This window comes from Carcharhinus amblyrhynchos, chromosome 3, assembly GCF_965287045.1.
Source record: "Carcharhinus amblyrhynchos chromosome 3, sCarAmb.v2.hapA, whole genome shotgun sequence".
Classification (NCBI taxonomy): domain Eukaryota; kingdom Metazoa; phylum Chordata; class Chondrichthyes; order Carcharhiniformes; family Carcharhinidae; genus Carcharhinus; species Carcharhinus amblyrhynchos.
Window position 1 is genome coordinate 16,159,121 of NC_137326.1, and position 15,447 is coordinate 16,174,567.

The following is a 15,447-nucleotide window of genomic DNA, read 5'->3' on the forward strand; positions in this document are numbered from 1 at the left end:
TCCCTATCCCACTTCCTAATCGCCTTGTATCTGTAGCAAATTGTGTGCCCCAGCTGAAACAATTATCATTACAGTATTAATGTCCTCCTCTATACATTGGCTTTTCCTTCAACCTAACATTGATATTATAATCACTAGCTTGTCATTTCTTTCAACTTTAAACTTCTCATTCCAAGTTTAGTTACTGCCCTGAATGTTTGAGTCATGGAGGTTTACAGCATGGAAACAGCCCTTCAGCTTGTCCATGCCACCCTTTTTTAACCACTAAGCTAGTCCCAATTGCCCACATTTGGCCCATATCCTTCTATATAACCATCCCACCCATGTAACTGTCTAAATGCTTTATAAAAGACAAAATTGTACCTGCCTCTACTACTACCTCTGGCAGCTTGTTCCAGACACTCTGTGTGGAAAAAAATTGCCCCTCCGGATCCTTTTGTGTTTTCCCCCTCTCACCTTAAAATTATGCCTTCTAGTTTTACACTCGCCCTCCAGTTTTTGGATATAGTGATGCTGGGGACTCCTTTTAAACTCTCTGGATTATACTAGCAATGATTAGCATTGCTGCCTCATTGCCAGGGACCTGGTTCAATTCTCAGGTGACTGTGCGAACTCCATACAGACATTCTCCCTGTGTGTCTGTGTGGGTTTCCTTTGGGTGCTCTGGTTTCCTCCCACAGTCCAAAGATGTGCAGGTTATGTTAATTGACCATTAGTGTGAGGAGGATGGGCAGGGTAAGTACATTTATTATAGGGATAGGGCCTGGATGGGATTATTGTTCGTGCAGACTCGATGGGCTGAATGGTCGTCCTCTAGACTGTAAGGATTCTGTGATTCTTCCACGAAAACACTGTCACATTTATACAGCAGCCAGACAGCTGTAGAATAAAACTTGCGTGTGATCCACAATGAATATTTTTCATTGGTTTCCTCCTTGTGTACTTCTCCAAAAGCTAGTGCATCTCTTTTCTGGTGAATGAGCAAAATAAGAGATTACACAGAACCAAAAATGCTGGAAGATCTCAGCAGCTCTGACCATATCTGTGAAGAGAGAATAGATGTGGATATGTTGGCGTTGGACTGGGGTAAACACAGTAAAAAGTCTGACAACACCAGGTTTAAGTCCAACCGATTTATTTGATAGTAAACTCACTAGCTTTCGAGGTTACCCCCTTCGTCAGGTGAATGGAGAGTTCTCCATTCTCCATTCACCTGACGAAGAGGGTAACCTCGAAAGCTAGTGAGTTTACTATCAAATAAATCGGTTGGACTTAAACCTGGTGTTGTCAGACTTTTTACTAAGAGAGAATAGAGCCAACGTTTTGAAACTGTTCTCCCTCCACAAAAGCTGTAAGACCTGCTGTGATTTTCCAGTCTCTCCTGTTTATAAACCAGCATCTGCAATAATTTTGCTTTTGTAATAAACGACAGAGACCTGCCCTGGTTTGTGGGCTCAGCAAAAAAAAATTATGTAATGTCTGGCTAGTTTTCTTTTCAGACACCCACACACCGCTCCCCCCCGCAACATTAATAGCACTTGTTGACATTCCTTTCAGTAGATCTTCTAATATTGTGGATGTTTGTTCTCTTGCTTGCTTTTCTGATTGAAACTTCTAAAGCTTTCTCTCTGATTCATAATCTTTGTCTGGGGCTTGTTTTGGAAGAGTTATAACCCCCACCCTCCTTCAATTTCAAATCCGCTTAATGCGTAACCAATACACCCCTGTGTGTGTGTGTGTGTGTGCTTTGGGGGGATTCCTAGATTGGGTTGCAAGTCTCCCATTGCCATGGAGCATCGCTAATAGTTTCATGTTTTCCAAAGACCTTTCTCTTATAAAACTGCAGCAAGTGATTTTTTTTTGGAGAAAGTGGTTCAACACTGGATCATTTTAATTTGGGGAAGTGAGAGCTCCAATTGTAAATATGATGATATAAACACGTATTTATTAACTTGCCTGTCAGTGCTGCTGTGGAGCAATAATTGACTTGTTGGTAGAACTTTGACCCACCATGAGTCATTCACCTTTTTTGCTGGAACCGGTGGCTTTATTTTTTCAGTCAGGATCCAGACTGGGCAAGAGAGGTTTGAAAAGGAGTGGATCAGGTAGTTCTAACATTAAGATCAGCTGAAAAGTAAGTGTTTTCTTTCCAGTTTGTGTAATTGTTTTGTTTGGATTGTCTACATAGTCTGCGTGGCTTGGACAGAATTGTCAGTGTTCCAGGTATACACATTTTTCCTTTTCCAGCTCAAATCACTCCCCATACGTGAGACCTTTTCTGAGTGAGTTTCTTTCACTGGACCTGAGTGTCGCTGGCAAGGCCAGCGTTTGTTGCCCATCCCTATTTCCCCTAAACTTACTGAGGGTATTGACAGTCAACCGCAATGCTGTGGATTGAGTAGGCCACTGGGTAAGGATGGTAGATTTCCTTCCCCAGGGAGGATACAGAAAAGATTTACCAAAATGTCGCCTGGTATAGAGGGCGTCAACTATGAAGAGAGGTTGGAGAAACTTGGTTGGTTCTCACTGGAATGACGGAGGGGTGACCTGATAGAAGCCTACAAGATTGAGGGGCATGGACAGAGTGGATAGAAGCTTTTTCCCAAGGTGGAAGAGTCAATTACTAAGAGGTATAGGTTTAAGAGGTGAGGGGGAGGTTTAATGGCCATGTATGAAGCAATTTTTTTTTTTACACAAAGGGTGGTGGGTGCCTGGAACTTGCTGCCAGGGGAGGTAGTATAAGCAGATGTGATAGTGACTTTTAAGGAGTGTCTTGATAGATACATGAATAGAGGGACATGGTCCCCGGAAGGGTAGGAGATTTTAATTCAAAGGGGCAGTTAGTGCAGGCTTGGAGGACCGAAGGGCCTGTTCCTATGCTGTAATTTTCTTTGTTCGTTATTCGCTCATGAACCAGATTGGTTATTCCACCAATTGGTATGATAGATCCTCAGAGCATTAACTTGGGCCTCTAGGTTATTTGTCCAGTGACATTACTACTACCCTATCCCACAAGTGAAACAGCTTCTTTGAACTGACCAGTTTCCATACTACTGTCTTTAGGATGTTGTGTGCATCTGTAAGATGCCAGTTACAGCGCACATTCAGTAACTTATTATAACTCTATTAGTCTCGATGTATGGATCATATTAGGTGGTAACTTGGTTTCGTTCATCTAAGGAAATGGGTAAGCACATTTAAACCTCAGTGCAGCTGCCTTTACATGGGATCTGTAGCAAAATGTCCTAAGCAGGAACACCATGAAACAAAAAATTGACAGAGTCGCAAGATGGTCTTGGGGCAGATGATAACAGCTTGATCAGATGTTGTCTTAAAGGAGTGTCTTAAAAAGAATAGGTGAGTGTACAAATTAGGAGCAGAAGTAGACCACTCAGCCCCTTGAGTCTGCTCTGCTATTTGATATGATCATGGCTGATCTGATTGTAACCTGAACTCCAATTCTCACCTACTGACATTTTTGAAGAAAATGTAACTTTATTTTTAATTTGGCAGGCTAAACCTTTATGAAAATGGAATATGCAAAGAAATCCCTCAGTTTCTTATCCCCAAGTTCCATCTCCAGGTAAGATCGCCACCTTATTTTGTTTAACTTTTTCTACCAGCCTCCCCAGATTGTGTCTGAAAACTTGAGGATTTTTTTAAAACTAATCCTCCAATTCGCACAACCACCTGTTTGTTTGTGACCTTTGGGAACCAATAATCCTTCTCGTGACTTGTTCAGGAGATTGACCTATTGACCTTTCACTTGATCCTCCGGTATTAAACTTTAAAATACTTCCTGTATTGCTGCTGGACAAGATAGTATTCAAGAATTGTTCAGTGCACTTGCTGGTGGCTTGTAAAGGTTGTAATGGAAACCACCATAAATTTTCAGAGAATGGTACAGGAAAGGTAACTTTACAAATGTGTCCGCTTCGTATAACACCTAGATTAATTTGGACCAAAACGTCAAATATCCTGCAAGATAAGAATAAAAATGGATCTGGCATTTAGACAAAATACCATTTCCTCTTGGCCATTTGAAGCATTGGTTTATATTAATTGTAATCTAGCAAGGAATGGGACAGATTGATCGCACGTATTTGGGAGTTTGGGCCTCATTCTTTGGTTTGCCATTTGTAATTCAATCACTATTGTACCCAATGTTCACCATTTCCTAGAGCTGTGTTGTCATCGGGAGTGCACTCAACGCAAAGACCTAAAGTTTTGAAGTCCAATTGGTCTCTGGAGCAACATTCTTTTTCCATTGCTTTCTCTCCAGTTTAGGCATTTGACAGAATTCTCCATAACTACAGGTCCTAAATAGACTTGTCTTGCCTCTAGGTTGTTATAGTAAAAGGCATTGGCCTGATTCTAAATGCTATTTGTAGGGCTGGAGAAGTTCCTTTCCTTCCTGGCTCCTATCCTTTTCGCAATGTTTGGCTTGGTTAGATGGCCCTACAAGGATTACTAATGCCTCAGTCATCGCTGTTGATAATTGGCGCAATGGCAAAATCAGCCCCATGGGGTGTAGCAGGAATAGGCAGTAAATACAGCTTGCCTGGAATAAGATGTCAAACCTGTTATGCCCCAGAAAACCACTTAATGGTTTTGTTATTGCAAGATTCAGTGACTGCTTCAGCACTGTAGTACACTCATTCATAGATATTTCCAATACAGAGGCCATTCAGCCTGTTGTCAGTGCTAGTCGACAAAGATCCAACTACACTAATCACACCTTCCAGCGCTTGGAGCTTATGGCAGTGCAAGTGAACATCTAAATGTTTCATAAATATTACGAGAGTTTCTGACTCCACCACCCTACTCTTACTGGTTAACACAAGAAAATGTCTTGGTGGCAGTAGGGATATGAATGGGCATCTCCAATTTTTGTCTTTGAATAGGTGTGTGTCAGCCAGTGCATCAGCAACATCACAACTGTTGCACAGTACTCCACATCAAAGACCGTTCAGGGTGTGCAACTGGGATCGGAGCCTGAAGAAAGGCATCATGGCTGGGAGCCTTCAGGATTTACTGGACAAGGTGAAAATTAGTCTGCTAGACCTTCTTTGTCAGATTTTTGGTGTGGGCTAGTAACGTTATTTTGCGATGCACAAATTGCCGAAGGAAGTCTAAACGTCTCCATTTGTAAAGCAAAATACTGCGGATGCTGGAAACCTGAAACAAAAACAGAAAATGCGGGATAAATTCAGCAGGTCTGTCAGCATCTGTGCTAACAAAATTAATGTTCTGTGCCTATATTACTATGGGTGGCACAGTGATTAACACAGCAGCCTCACTGTGCCAGGGGCTCAGGTTCGATTCTCGAATCACTATCTTATGGAGGCTGCACATTCTCCCCATGTCTGCGTGGGTTCCCTCCGGGTGCTCCAGTTTCCTGCCACGATGCAAAAGACATGCTGGTTTGCATTGGCCATGCTAAATACTCCCTCAGTGTACCCAAACAGGTGCCAGAGTGTGGCGACTAAGGTATTTACATAACTTCATTGCAATGTTAATGTAAGCCTTACTTGTAACACTAATAAATACATTTTAACTTAACTTCAAGGCACTGGAGAAGACTAATATGGACTCAGAACATTAACTGTTCTGTCCTCAAATGCTGTCAGACCTGCTAAAGTTTTTTTCCAGCATTTTAGTTTGTATTCGCTTCCTCCAGGAAGCCTGCAAGTTATTGTTAACCCAAACTTTTTAATCGGGTTGTTCCCACCATTTGGAAGCTGGCTTTTATTCTTTTTTTCTAAATATGGAAGTACAATAGTTGTGGAAGTATCTTGTGACTGAGGTTTGTGAGATTTTAAGGTGCCCATTTCTGCTTTTTGTTGGTTGCATGTACTCAACTAAACCAAAGAGGGGATCTCTTTCTTGTGCATTTGCCGATATTGTTTCATTTTTGTTTGGATGTGGGTAATGCTGGCAGGACACATTTATTACAAATGCCTATTTTGTCTGAAGGAATTCGTTAGTCTTTCCTTGAATGAGTCCACAATGAAATTGAGCTGAGGACTCAACCTGTGACTATTAAGACTGGTGGTGTATGGCTGGTTGGTGATCCCATGATGTTGCTGTTCTTACCCATGTATAGAGCTGATGGGGATGCTGTCAGAAAATTGAGTTAATCTACATGATGCATGCAGATGTGGTACAAATTATTGGCACATCTGGACTTATTCAGTTGAGCACCCCACTCCTCCTTGGGTTAGTAAGTGCCAAAGAGACTGAGGGAGTTGGCAGATGAGAATGTACAATTACTTTCCAGCAATTGGATTTGATTTATTACTGTCGCATGTGTTGGGATACAGTGAGAAGTATTGTTTCTTGTGTACTGTACAGACAAAGCATACCATTCATAATTTACATAGGGGAGAAGGGAAGGAGAGGGTGCAGAATGTAGTCGTGGCTAGGATGAAAGATCAGCTCGGTAAAGTACATTCAGAAGTCTGGCAGCAGAGAAGAAGCTGTTCCTGGGGGGAAGTGGAGTTGAGGATTATATCAGATTAGCCATGATCTCGTTAAATGGTGTGCAGACTAATGGGCTGCATGGCCTAATTTTGCTCCTAGGTCATGTGGCCTTGTGGCAAGGGAGTGTGGTAGTTACATGAGGTGGAATTGCACTGGCACGGTCTAGTGGGAACTGCTGCAATTGAGATATTGAAAGATTTGCGTTATCTGTAAAGGAGGAAATTGCAAGGCTGAGGAATGGCACAAGGTAAATTGCTCCTTCAGAGAACCAGATCACTCGGTGCTCGAGCAGGGACATTGTGTTATGAGCAGCACGGTGGCACAGTGGTTAGCACTGCTGCCTCTCAGCACCAGGAACCTGGGTTCAATTCCCAGCTTGGGTCACCGTCTGTGCAGAGTTTGTATGTTCTCCCCATGTCTGCATGGGTTTCCTCCCACAGTCCAAAACCAATGCTGGTTAAGTGCATTAACCATGCTAAATTCTCCCTCGCTGTACCAGAACAGGCACCAGAGTGTGGTGACATGGGGATTTTCACAATAACTTCATTGCTGTGTTAATGTAAGCCTACTGGTGACACTAATAAATAAACTAACTTGGAAAAACTTTAGCCTCCTTTGTTCAATCTCTTCCTCTTGTCACCTGGAGTAAAGAAAGTCAGTGTTAACCAAGGTGTAGATCTTTAGTCAAGTAACATTGCATAAATGCTGAATGAAGTTACACTGGGAATTTATGAATAAATCATAGAATCCCTATGGTGTAGAAGAAGGCCATTTGGCCATCACATCTGCATCAAATCTTGAGCGTCCTACCCAGGTCCCATCCCTGTAACCCCACATTTACCCCAATTAATAGTAGTTTCATGGTTTCTACCCTATCTTAACCCTTTTTAATTTCATTTTAAAGGTTCTCTACCTTTTCATTCTTATCTGTCTTTTTATTTTTCTTTCTCCCCCACTCTTTTTTCCCCCCTTCACCCCCTTTCTTACCCTTTTTTCCCTTTGCTTCTCATTTTCCCCCTTCTCAATTTTACCCCCCTCCCCACCCTTTTCATCTGTCACAGCTCTGATTTCAGTTTCTCTGCTGTTTGGCCATTTGTACCTTTTTATTCTCTATGGACTGCCATTAGCAGCCTATCCCCATGTTTTTATGGCTATGACATCTTTCATTCCCTCATCCTGCAGTATAAATATCTTTCACTTTCTATGCCTTATTTATACTCATTTGGACTTGAAACATCAGCCCTTTTCTCTCCTCGCAGATGCTGCCAGACTTGCTGAGATTTTCCAGAATTTCTCTTTTAGTTTCAGGTCCCAGCATCTGCGATAATTTGCTTTTATTTAGTAGTTTCATGGTCCTCATTAATTCCCATCACATGACATGGTGGGATCTAATTCCAGTAAGAAGTTTCTCAACATCAGGTTAAAGTCCAACAGGTTTATTTGGCAGCAGTAGCTTTCGGAGCCTCAAGCTCCTTCAGGTGAGTGAGGATTTAGTTTAACAAACACAATTTTGTATATACCCTGTTTGTGAACACAAGTCCTCATTCACCTGAAGCAGGAGCTTGAGGCCCTGAAAGCTAGTGCTGCCAAATAAACCTGTTGGACTTTAACCTGGTGTTGAGACTTCTTACTGTGCCTACCCCAGTCCAACGCCAGCATCTCCACATCGTGGGATCTAATTCAGCGAACACAGAACATTACAAAGCAGTACAGGCCCTTTGCCCCTCTGTTGCGCCGACCAGTGGAACGAATCTAATGACCCTCTACACATGACCCTGGTCTGTAGATTACTAGTCCAGCAATAACACTGCTGCCTCCCCATTTGTTTATGAAATGCGTACAACAAGTGATCTAACTGGGAAATGGGGTTCTTCCTCCTTGTTGAGATTTGTCCCAGGAGCCTCCCGAATTCTAGCCTTTTGGCCTTGAATTCTCTCAAATTCTGAACCAAGGCTAATTATTTGTCTGGTGTGTACAGTAAATGTTCTGGTCCTTTTAAACTGCGTAAGAGTCTTGTGTGACACAGCTTCCTTGTCACTGTCTCTGATTTGTCTCTGCTCTCTGGCTGAACAATTTCACACTTGTCCTGCAGGCTCAAGAAGCATTACAAGCAACGTCCAGTCCCTCGTTACTACTGGAGGAGGATGGGACTGTCATTGAGACAGAGGAATTCTTTCAGACAATACCAGATAATGCGCTCTTCATGGTACTTGAGAAAGGGCAGAAATGGACACCATCAGAGGTGAGGATTGCAGTGGCAGTTTACTGGGGAATATTTTTCAATTCTGTAGTCTTATTGAACTGTGCCTTTTATTCCAGGTATCCTTCAACACCATAAATCATAGAACCCCCTACAGTGCAGCAGAAGGCTATTCGGTCCATTGAGTCTGCACTGGCCACGATCCAGGCCCTATCCCCATTACCGCATGCGTTTACCCTAGCTAATCCCCCTGACAAAGGGGCAATGTAGTGCAGCTAACCCACACATCTTTGGATGTGGGAGGAAACAGGAGGAAGCCCATACAGGCATGGGAAGAACGTGCAAACTCCACACAGTGACCCAAGGCCAGAATCGAACCCGGGTCCCTGGCCTGTGAGGCAGCAGTGCTAACCACTGAGCCACCAAGTCTACTAAGCACAATTCAAGTCTGAATCTGATGCTCAAAAACAGTAGCCATTTGTCCAGCCTATTGCTCACAATGTACATTCTATTAGTTCAGAAGTGAACAAAACACAATTCTGGGATAAAGTTAGTAGTAGTTCGAGTTTCCTTTTACAAGATATTACCTGTTGCTGAGAATAATTGTCATTTTTTTTTTCAAAACAGAATAGTGGCTTTCATCTGGGTTTCACAGATAAATTGCGGAGAAGAAAAGATGTTGCCAGAATAACCTTTGATCTCTATAAAGAAAATCCTCAGGATTTTATTGGCTGCCTGAGTGTAAAAGTGACACTCTACGGCTCGTACTCCCTGTCATATGATGTCCAATGTGTGGGAGCAAAGAAAATAGTGAGGTAAGGAAATAGAATTGTGGGTTTAAAATCACTGGATTGCTGCTCAAGTATTTTCCATTTGAAATAGATTATCAGTCATAGAATTCATAGCACAACTGATATCTTTCAACTCAAAGCCCAGAAACTTAAATCCTCAAGTTTCATGACTGTTATTTGGGGACCTGACGTTTGCTTTTGGCAATGTTTTTCCTAGGATGGGCGCAGTTTTCAAATCAGATTGGAACCTGATAACCTTGGTCAGAAAAGTAGGCCTGGGTGACGGTCATTGTGACTAATTTGGCCTGTGAAAGGTGTTCATAAATCCCATCCTCTAAACCATAGCTTTTCTGCCACTGGCATATCTCTCCTTGTTCCACATCCCTTGCTATATTGTCACTGAAATCCCATTTCATTTCCCTCTCCTCTTCACCAACCCCAGTTCCTTCACCATTTTTGCCATCTCTTCCATGTCAAAGGAATGTCCACTTGTGTCTGAGCAATTTTACAATTGGTAATCTTTACTGTACTCCTGACCCTTTTTGCCCTCCATCAAATTCCTCTGTTCCATTCTTCCCCCTCCATTTTATTTTGCATGGTAATTTACTAATGGTGATGAGACCCCCTCCAACTGTGTGTCTCTCTCTCTCTTCTCCATATCTAAGAGTAATAAGCTACCTCTTTATTTTTCTATGCCATGCCTACTAGAAGTGAAAGAAAAACAAATGATTCATTTTAGTGACCTCTTCGTGCAGCCTCCATATATAGTGTAGCTTTGGCACCAAGGCTGCTGCTTAATCAAAACAGCTTATCTTGATTCATGCAAGAGATCTGAACAATAATGGAAATTAAATGGCCAACATGGAGTAGTTTACTCTTACCTAGTAAAGACATTTTTTACCTATTCTTTAAAAAACTGGACCCCAACAAGCTAAGATGGCTGCCACAAATTATACAAATTTTGGTATTTGGATTATTGGTCTTCAGTGAATACACAATTAAATATGAACATAGTTGAGGGTACTTCACAGCCATTTGAGGAATTACACTTATTTTTAAGGATGAACTAACAGCGAAAGATTAGAGTTTCCTGCCTGTCTTTATCTTTCACACTCGACAAAAGGGAAAATTGAACCTCTGGCTGCCAGCAACATTCCTTTTGTACTGCAATGGCTTCTCCAATTCAAACTAGATAGGGTGAGCCTCAGATATAAACAAAGTGGCTGCGTGAAGTTGGTTTCAGTGTCTACTGTTTACACTAGGACTCCTGGTCTTCAGCCAGCTGAAACTAGTTACATCATCAAGCAGCCAAAGACTTGTTCTGGTTATCTGAAACCTTACATATTAAAGATCTTCCCTTCAACCTTAAATGATATACATTTAAGCAACCACAGATCTGCCATCTGGGTGATTATAAATGAAGCATTGAATTCACAGCAGTTGATAAGTACATTCTTTATCTGTATCCAATCTTTGTGCATGCATGGGAACTTGTGCTGTTGCAATCTGGTATTAATGTGTGCAAATGGAAAAAATCTTTATTTTTAAACTTGCAATAGCTTGCTGCTGAATTATTTAATTCAAATACACACATCCAAAGGTAAGGAAATACATCTTTTTGATACAAAATTGATCACAGGTAGTAAGAAAACAAATACATCATCAGTGGCACTGTGCTGTGCTACACACTTGATATAACTGCAAAGTTGTTTCTTCCATAATTGACATTACCAACCTATCCCCCACCCTTCCCTATATAGAAGGGAATAAATGAGATCCACTTTCTATCCAGCCCTATAAGATACAAAGTGTGCAGAAGAGATTTATTCCATTACTGATTTTGGTCTGACAGAAATGAACATTATATACTCTCTTGCCTGTTTTCTGGTGCCTTTCTATTAATTCTTTCTGTTCCTTTTTTAGGGAAGCCTTGCGTTTGACAATGTTCACAATGCAAGCTACAGGCCATGTTCTACTTGGAACCTCATACTATGTACAGCATCTATTGGATGAGGATGAAAAGCAGGCAGCAGCCAAGCCCCTCTGTGCCCTTGAATGAAATGGTTTGCCTACCCTGTCTGCTCTTAAAACACCTGCAAATGAACCTTAGCCAGAAAGCTCACTTTGGCATGATTTGGGTAACCACAAAAGGTTGCCCTGAAAGATTGCACGTTGATGTACATAGAATGTTTATGGTCAATTTGATGTGGAAATACATCATTAGAATATGCAACATGTTCTGTACATTACGTGTATCTTGCACTTGAATGCATCTGCTTCATCAGAGCTATACCAGTACAGGGTACCACTTGTATAACTGGAGGATTTTTTTTTGTGGCATAATGCTTTTGAATATTGTGATAATACTTGTCAAAGTAGGTCACAGCCAATAACTCGTAACAAATTATACTCTACACTTGATCCATTTGAGGATGGTTGTTAATTCTGGAGATAGTTCTGAAAGGAGAAAACAAAACAAACTAGTATTGCTCATGTTTGTGCCCACTTCCACTGCACTGCCTACATCAGTTATCCAGTCTCCAGTGATAGTAGAACTGAACTGGTACTATTAACAACAGCTGATTTAAACCAAACCTGAGCATAGGTTCAGGGAAAGTGGCACCCGAGCCTGCAGACTGTACAATTCTATTTTAAAACTAAAATTCCATCCTCTATTTTAAACTATGGTGGTATTGATCACCTATATTCTAAAATGACTGTGAATTGAAAGTCTATTGCTTAATTTATTCTTGACTGTACAGTGGAGAGGAGATTAACTGATGTATGTATGATTTATCCAAATTGCATTCCCCTCTTTTTTCACCCCTCCATAAATCCTTGTGGCTGGGATTCGTGTATAAAAGCAATCAACAGGAAGGTGGCTCTTGAATGTTATCACCTCTAGGGCTGTGCCTCACTTTATGAAGAAATTGATGCAATCGACAAAAATCCCATTGATTATTTTTGATATGAATGTGAGAAAACTGCATTGATCCCAGAAAAACGAGTACAATTTATAATTCCATTGCTAGCATGTTACTTGAGCTTTGGTTCCTTTACAATCACATGTTTTTTGTATAAAGCTGACTGAAGTGGATAAATGAAATATTTATTAAACTGAATCTTGAACTATTGTACCCTAGTACATCTTCAGGTGAAGAATTGTATCCTGGTTTCGAGCAATTTGTCTTTTTAAATCTGCAACTTGATTACAATGCAATTCCATGTTTGGTCTTGAAAGTTTGGGTTTACACTGCGTGTCAACTCCAGGTTTGTAGGAGTCTTGTGTTGACTCTTTCAAAGAGCAATACAGTAAGTCACTCTTCCCTTGTATCCCTGTAATGGAGTGTATTTGCAATTGCCTTGTTCAATACTAAATGCCACTGAAATTGTCTACTGTTACTCATCTCTGTGAGCCCACCTGCACATGGTTAGATTAGAGAACAATACAGCAGGGTCTACTAGGGGACAATCAGTTGAGAGGGTGGAGTGTTGGGGAGACCTGCTGCCACTTTACAAGAGAATCAGGTGGGGGGAGGGTTTGAGGCTGGCCATCGGTTGGTGGGGGGAGGAGGGAAACAGGAATGCCAGCAATTTTTTTCGGGAAGTGGGGGACACCGCACATGCACTCTTCTCCATGAAGACAGATCAGTGCATGCACGATGACCTGTGCTGCCAGCCTCTTGGGTGGGAATAGACCCTGCCCCTGCTTTCTAGCGTGAATTCTGCTGAAGCAGTCTGCAATGCTGTGTTGGAGATTTGTTCTGGTAATGGCACTAAAAAAAGCCAGCAGGAAATACTTCAGTTTTTTTTAGGAGAATTCCAGCCATCATCTTGTGCCAATAGAAAATCCCAGGGATAAAGCATAACCTGTCACTTCACAAAACCCTTTTATTGTTTATGCAATTATTTTAATGAAACTCTGGACAATTACAAATGCCAAAAAAATGTTAAATCAAATTTTAGCACCACGTTCCCAATGACTTTGTTATTTGTAGCACTGATATTGGAATTCTCACTCTCAATCAAATTGTAGGCTCCTGTCATAAACAGAGACTAGTATCCTACAGTGCAGGAAGCTATTCAGCCTATCAAGTCTATACCTACCACACTCCCCATAATACCATGTATTTACCCTGCTAGTCCCTCCTAACACTAAGGAGCAATTTATCATAGCCAATCCAGCTAACCCACACATCTTTGGATGGTGGGAGGAAGCTGGAGCACCTGGAGGAAACCCACGCAGGCAAGGGGAGAATGGGCAAACTCCATACAGACAGTGACCCAAGCAGGAATCAAACCCAGGTCCTTGGAGCTGTGAGGCAGCAGTGCTAGTCACTGTGTCACCGTGCTTGCCCCAAACAGTGGATTTTTCACCAGCTTGTTTCAAATTTGAAAAGCCACAGGAGGGCTTGGATTGAAAAATACTCCTGACTAGTCTTGCTTAGTGAAACACTCTGCAATCAGGTTGTGGGCTTGTATCGTGATATCTAGGCAACAACAATACTAAAGTGCAGTGGGTGCTGTGACCTTGCTTTGCTCTCTCTCCTTGGAGGAAGTTGCTTTGTCATGAGTGCAACCAATGTGTTCCTCCTTTTGAGTTTTGGAAAGTATTAAAGCCAAACTTAATTCCTCTCTAATTGAGTAGCATCTAAGTAGAAGGTCAATTATGCAGACCTTGCTCCCTTTACCAAATGTTTCAGTTTTTTTCAGAATTAACTGGCAGGTTATTTCTGAACTGTCATTTACACAGGCTTTCAATAACTTTGGTCATAAAGAAAATGTTCAGATAGGAGCAGATTGAAGTATGTTCCAGTTTAGTCTTCTGCTTGGCAGAGGTAATACTTAATCTACCGTGTCACAAAATACTAACCATTTCACAACAATCATTTTTCCTGGTAAAGGGCAGTGTGACTGGATTGCTAAATAGTGGAAGCTTGACAACTTTGCAGGACTTTAATCTACAGCATATCAAATAGAAATAGTTGTGCCCTCTTGTGGAAGAATAACTAAATGCCCAAAGTTTGGTTTTGCACCATAGCTAAAGCAAGTTGTTCTAACAGCACCAGAATTTATCATTTTCAAGGTCTTTTATGGCCCTCTAATCCTTTGTGAGTTTCCCATCTTTGACTTGCTGATTTGGTGACTTCATTCATCTCACTGTCAATCAAATCATGTGAAATGATGGAAGAAAAATAGATGCCCAATGTCTTTAACGTGAACTTGTACTGCTGACTTAGTGAAGTTACATTGGCCAGTTTTCTGCTTCTGTGTTTACCAGCCCACATACCAGGAAATTTCCATTACATTACAGTCATTCAAGCAGAGCCATGACTGTTCATTGCAGCACATGGATAATTATAGCAATTATAGTGAATGTTCTGGCCCAGCTTTATGTACGCTGCTCTCGTTATGACAGAAGGATGGAGCACACGGTTGACTGTGTAACAACACTTGAGTTTTAGGGGCAGTGTGTTTAAATGTAAGCTGTTCCCACACTTGGTCTGTTTGTGGCAGCTAACCTTAGAGTGATTGTGTTGTAATTGGGTACGGTAGCACAGTGTCTGTTCAGGCATACATGAAAATCAACTCAATTTAATCTATCAACAAGCTATCTGCATCTGTATAGCACCGATATCAGTGCTCCATACTCAACATATTACCGCCCCAAAACAGAATTACAGAATGGACCAGTTTGGGCCAAAGGGCTTGTCTCCATGCCGTAGATTCTATGAACGTTTTACACGCCTACTCAAATACTAATTGAGGAAAAGGGGTTGTACCAGATTAATAACTCAGGCTTCCTGTATGGCCGCATGTGCTTTCAAAATCTCCCATGCAGGTGATATTTTATAACTGATGCAGATGCTATTAAATAAACAAGAGTGTGTATCTCAGAGCTGAAACGTAGCAGACATCAGCAAGAAACTAACAACCAAAGATCAATAGCTGAGGAGTTTGTCAGTCCAGGAT

General features: G+C 41.5%; 1 protein-coding gene across 1 annotated transcript; it reads left to right on the forward strand.

The window, feature by feature from the left end:
• The first annotated feature begins 2,047 nt into the window (after positions 1 to 2,047).
• On the forward strand, positions 2,048 to 12,854 carry cidec (cell death inducing DFFA like effector c). The gene is made up of 6 exons (XM_080181743.1): positions 2,048 to 2,134; positions 3,514 to 3,583; positions 4,905 to 5,043; positions 8,576 to 8,725; positions 9,311 to 9,498; positions 11,398 to 12,854. Exons 2-6 carry the CDS (start codon positions 3,525 to 3,527, stop codon positions 11,531 to 11,533), a joined length of 672 nt encoding a protein of 223 aa, XP_080037869.1. The 5' UTR covers positions 2,048 to 2,134; positions 3,514 to 3,524; the 3' UTR covers positions 11,534 to 12,854.
• The last annotated feature ends 2,593 nt before the right edge of the window (positions 12,855 to 15,447 follow it).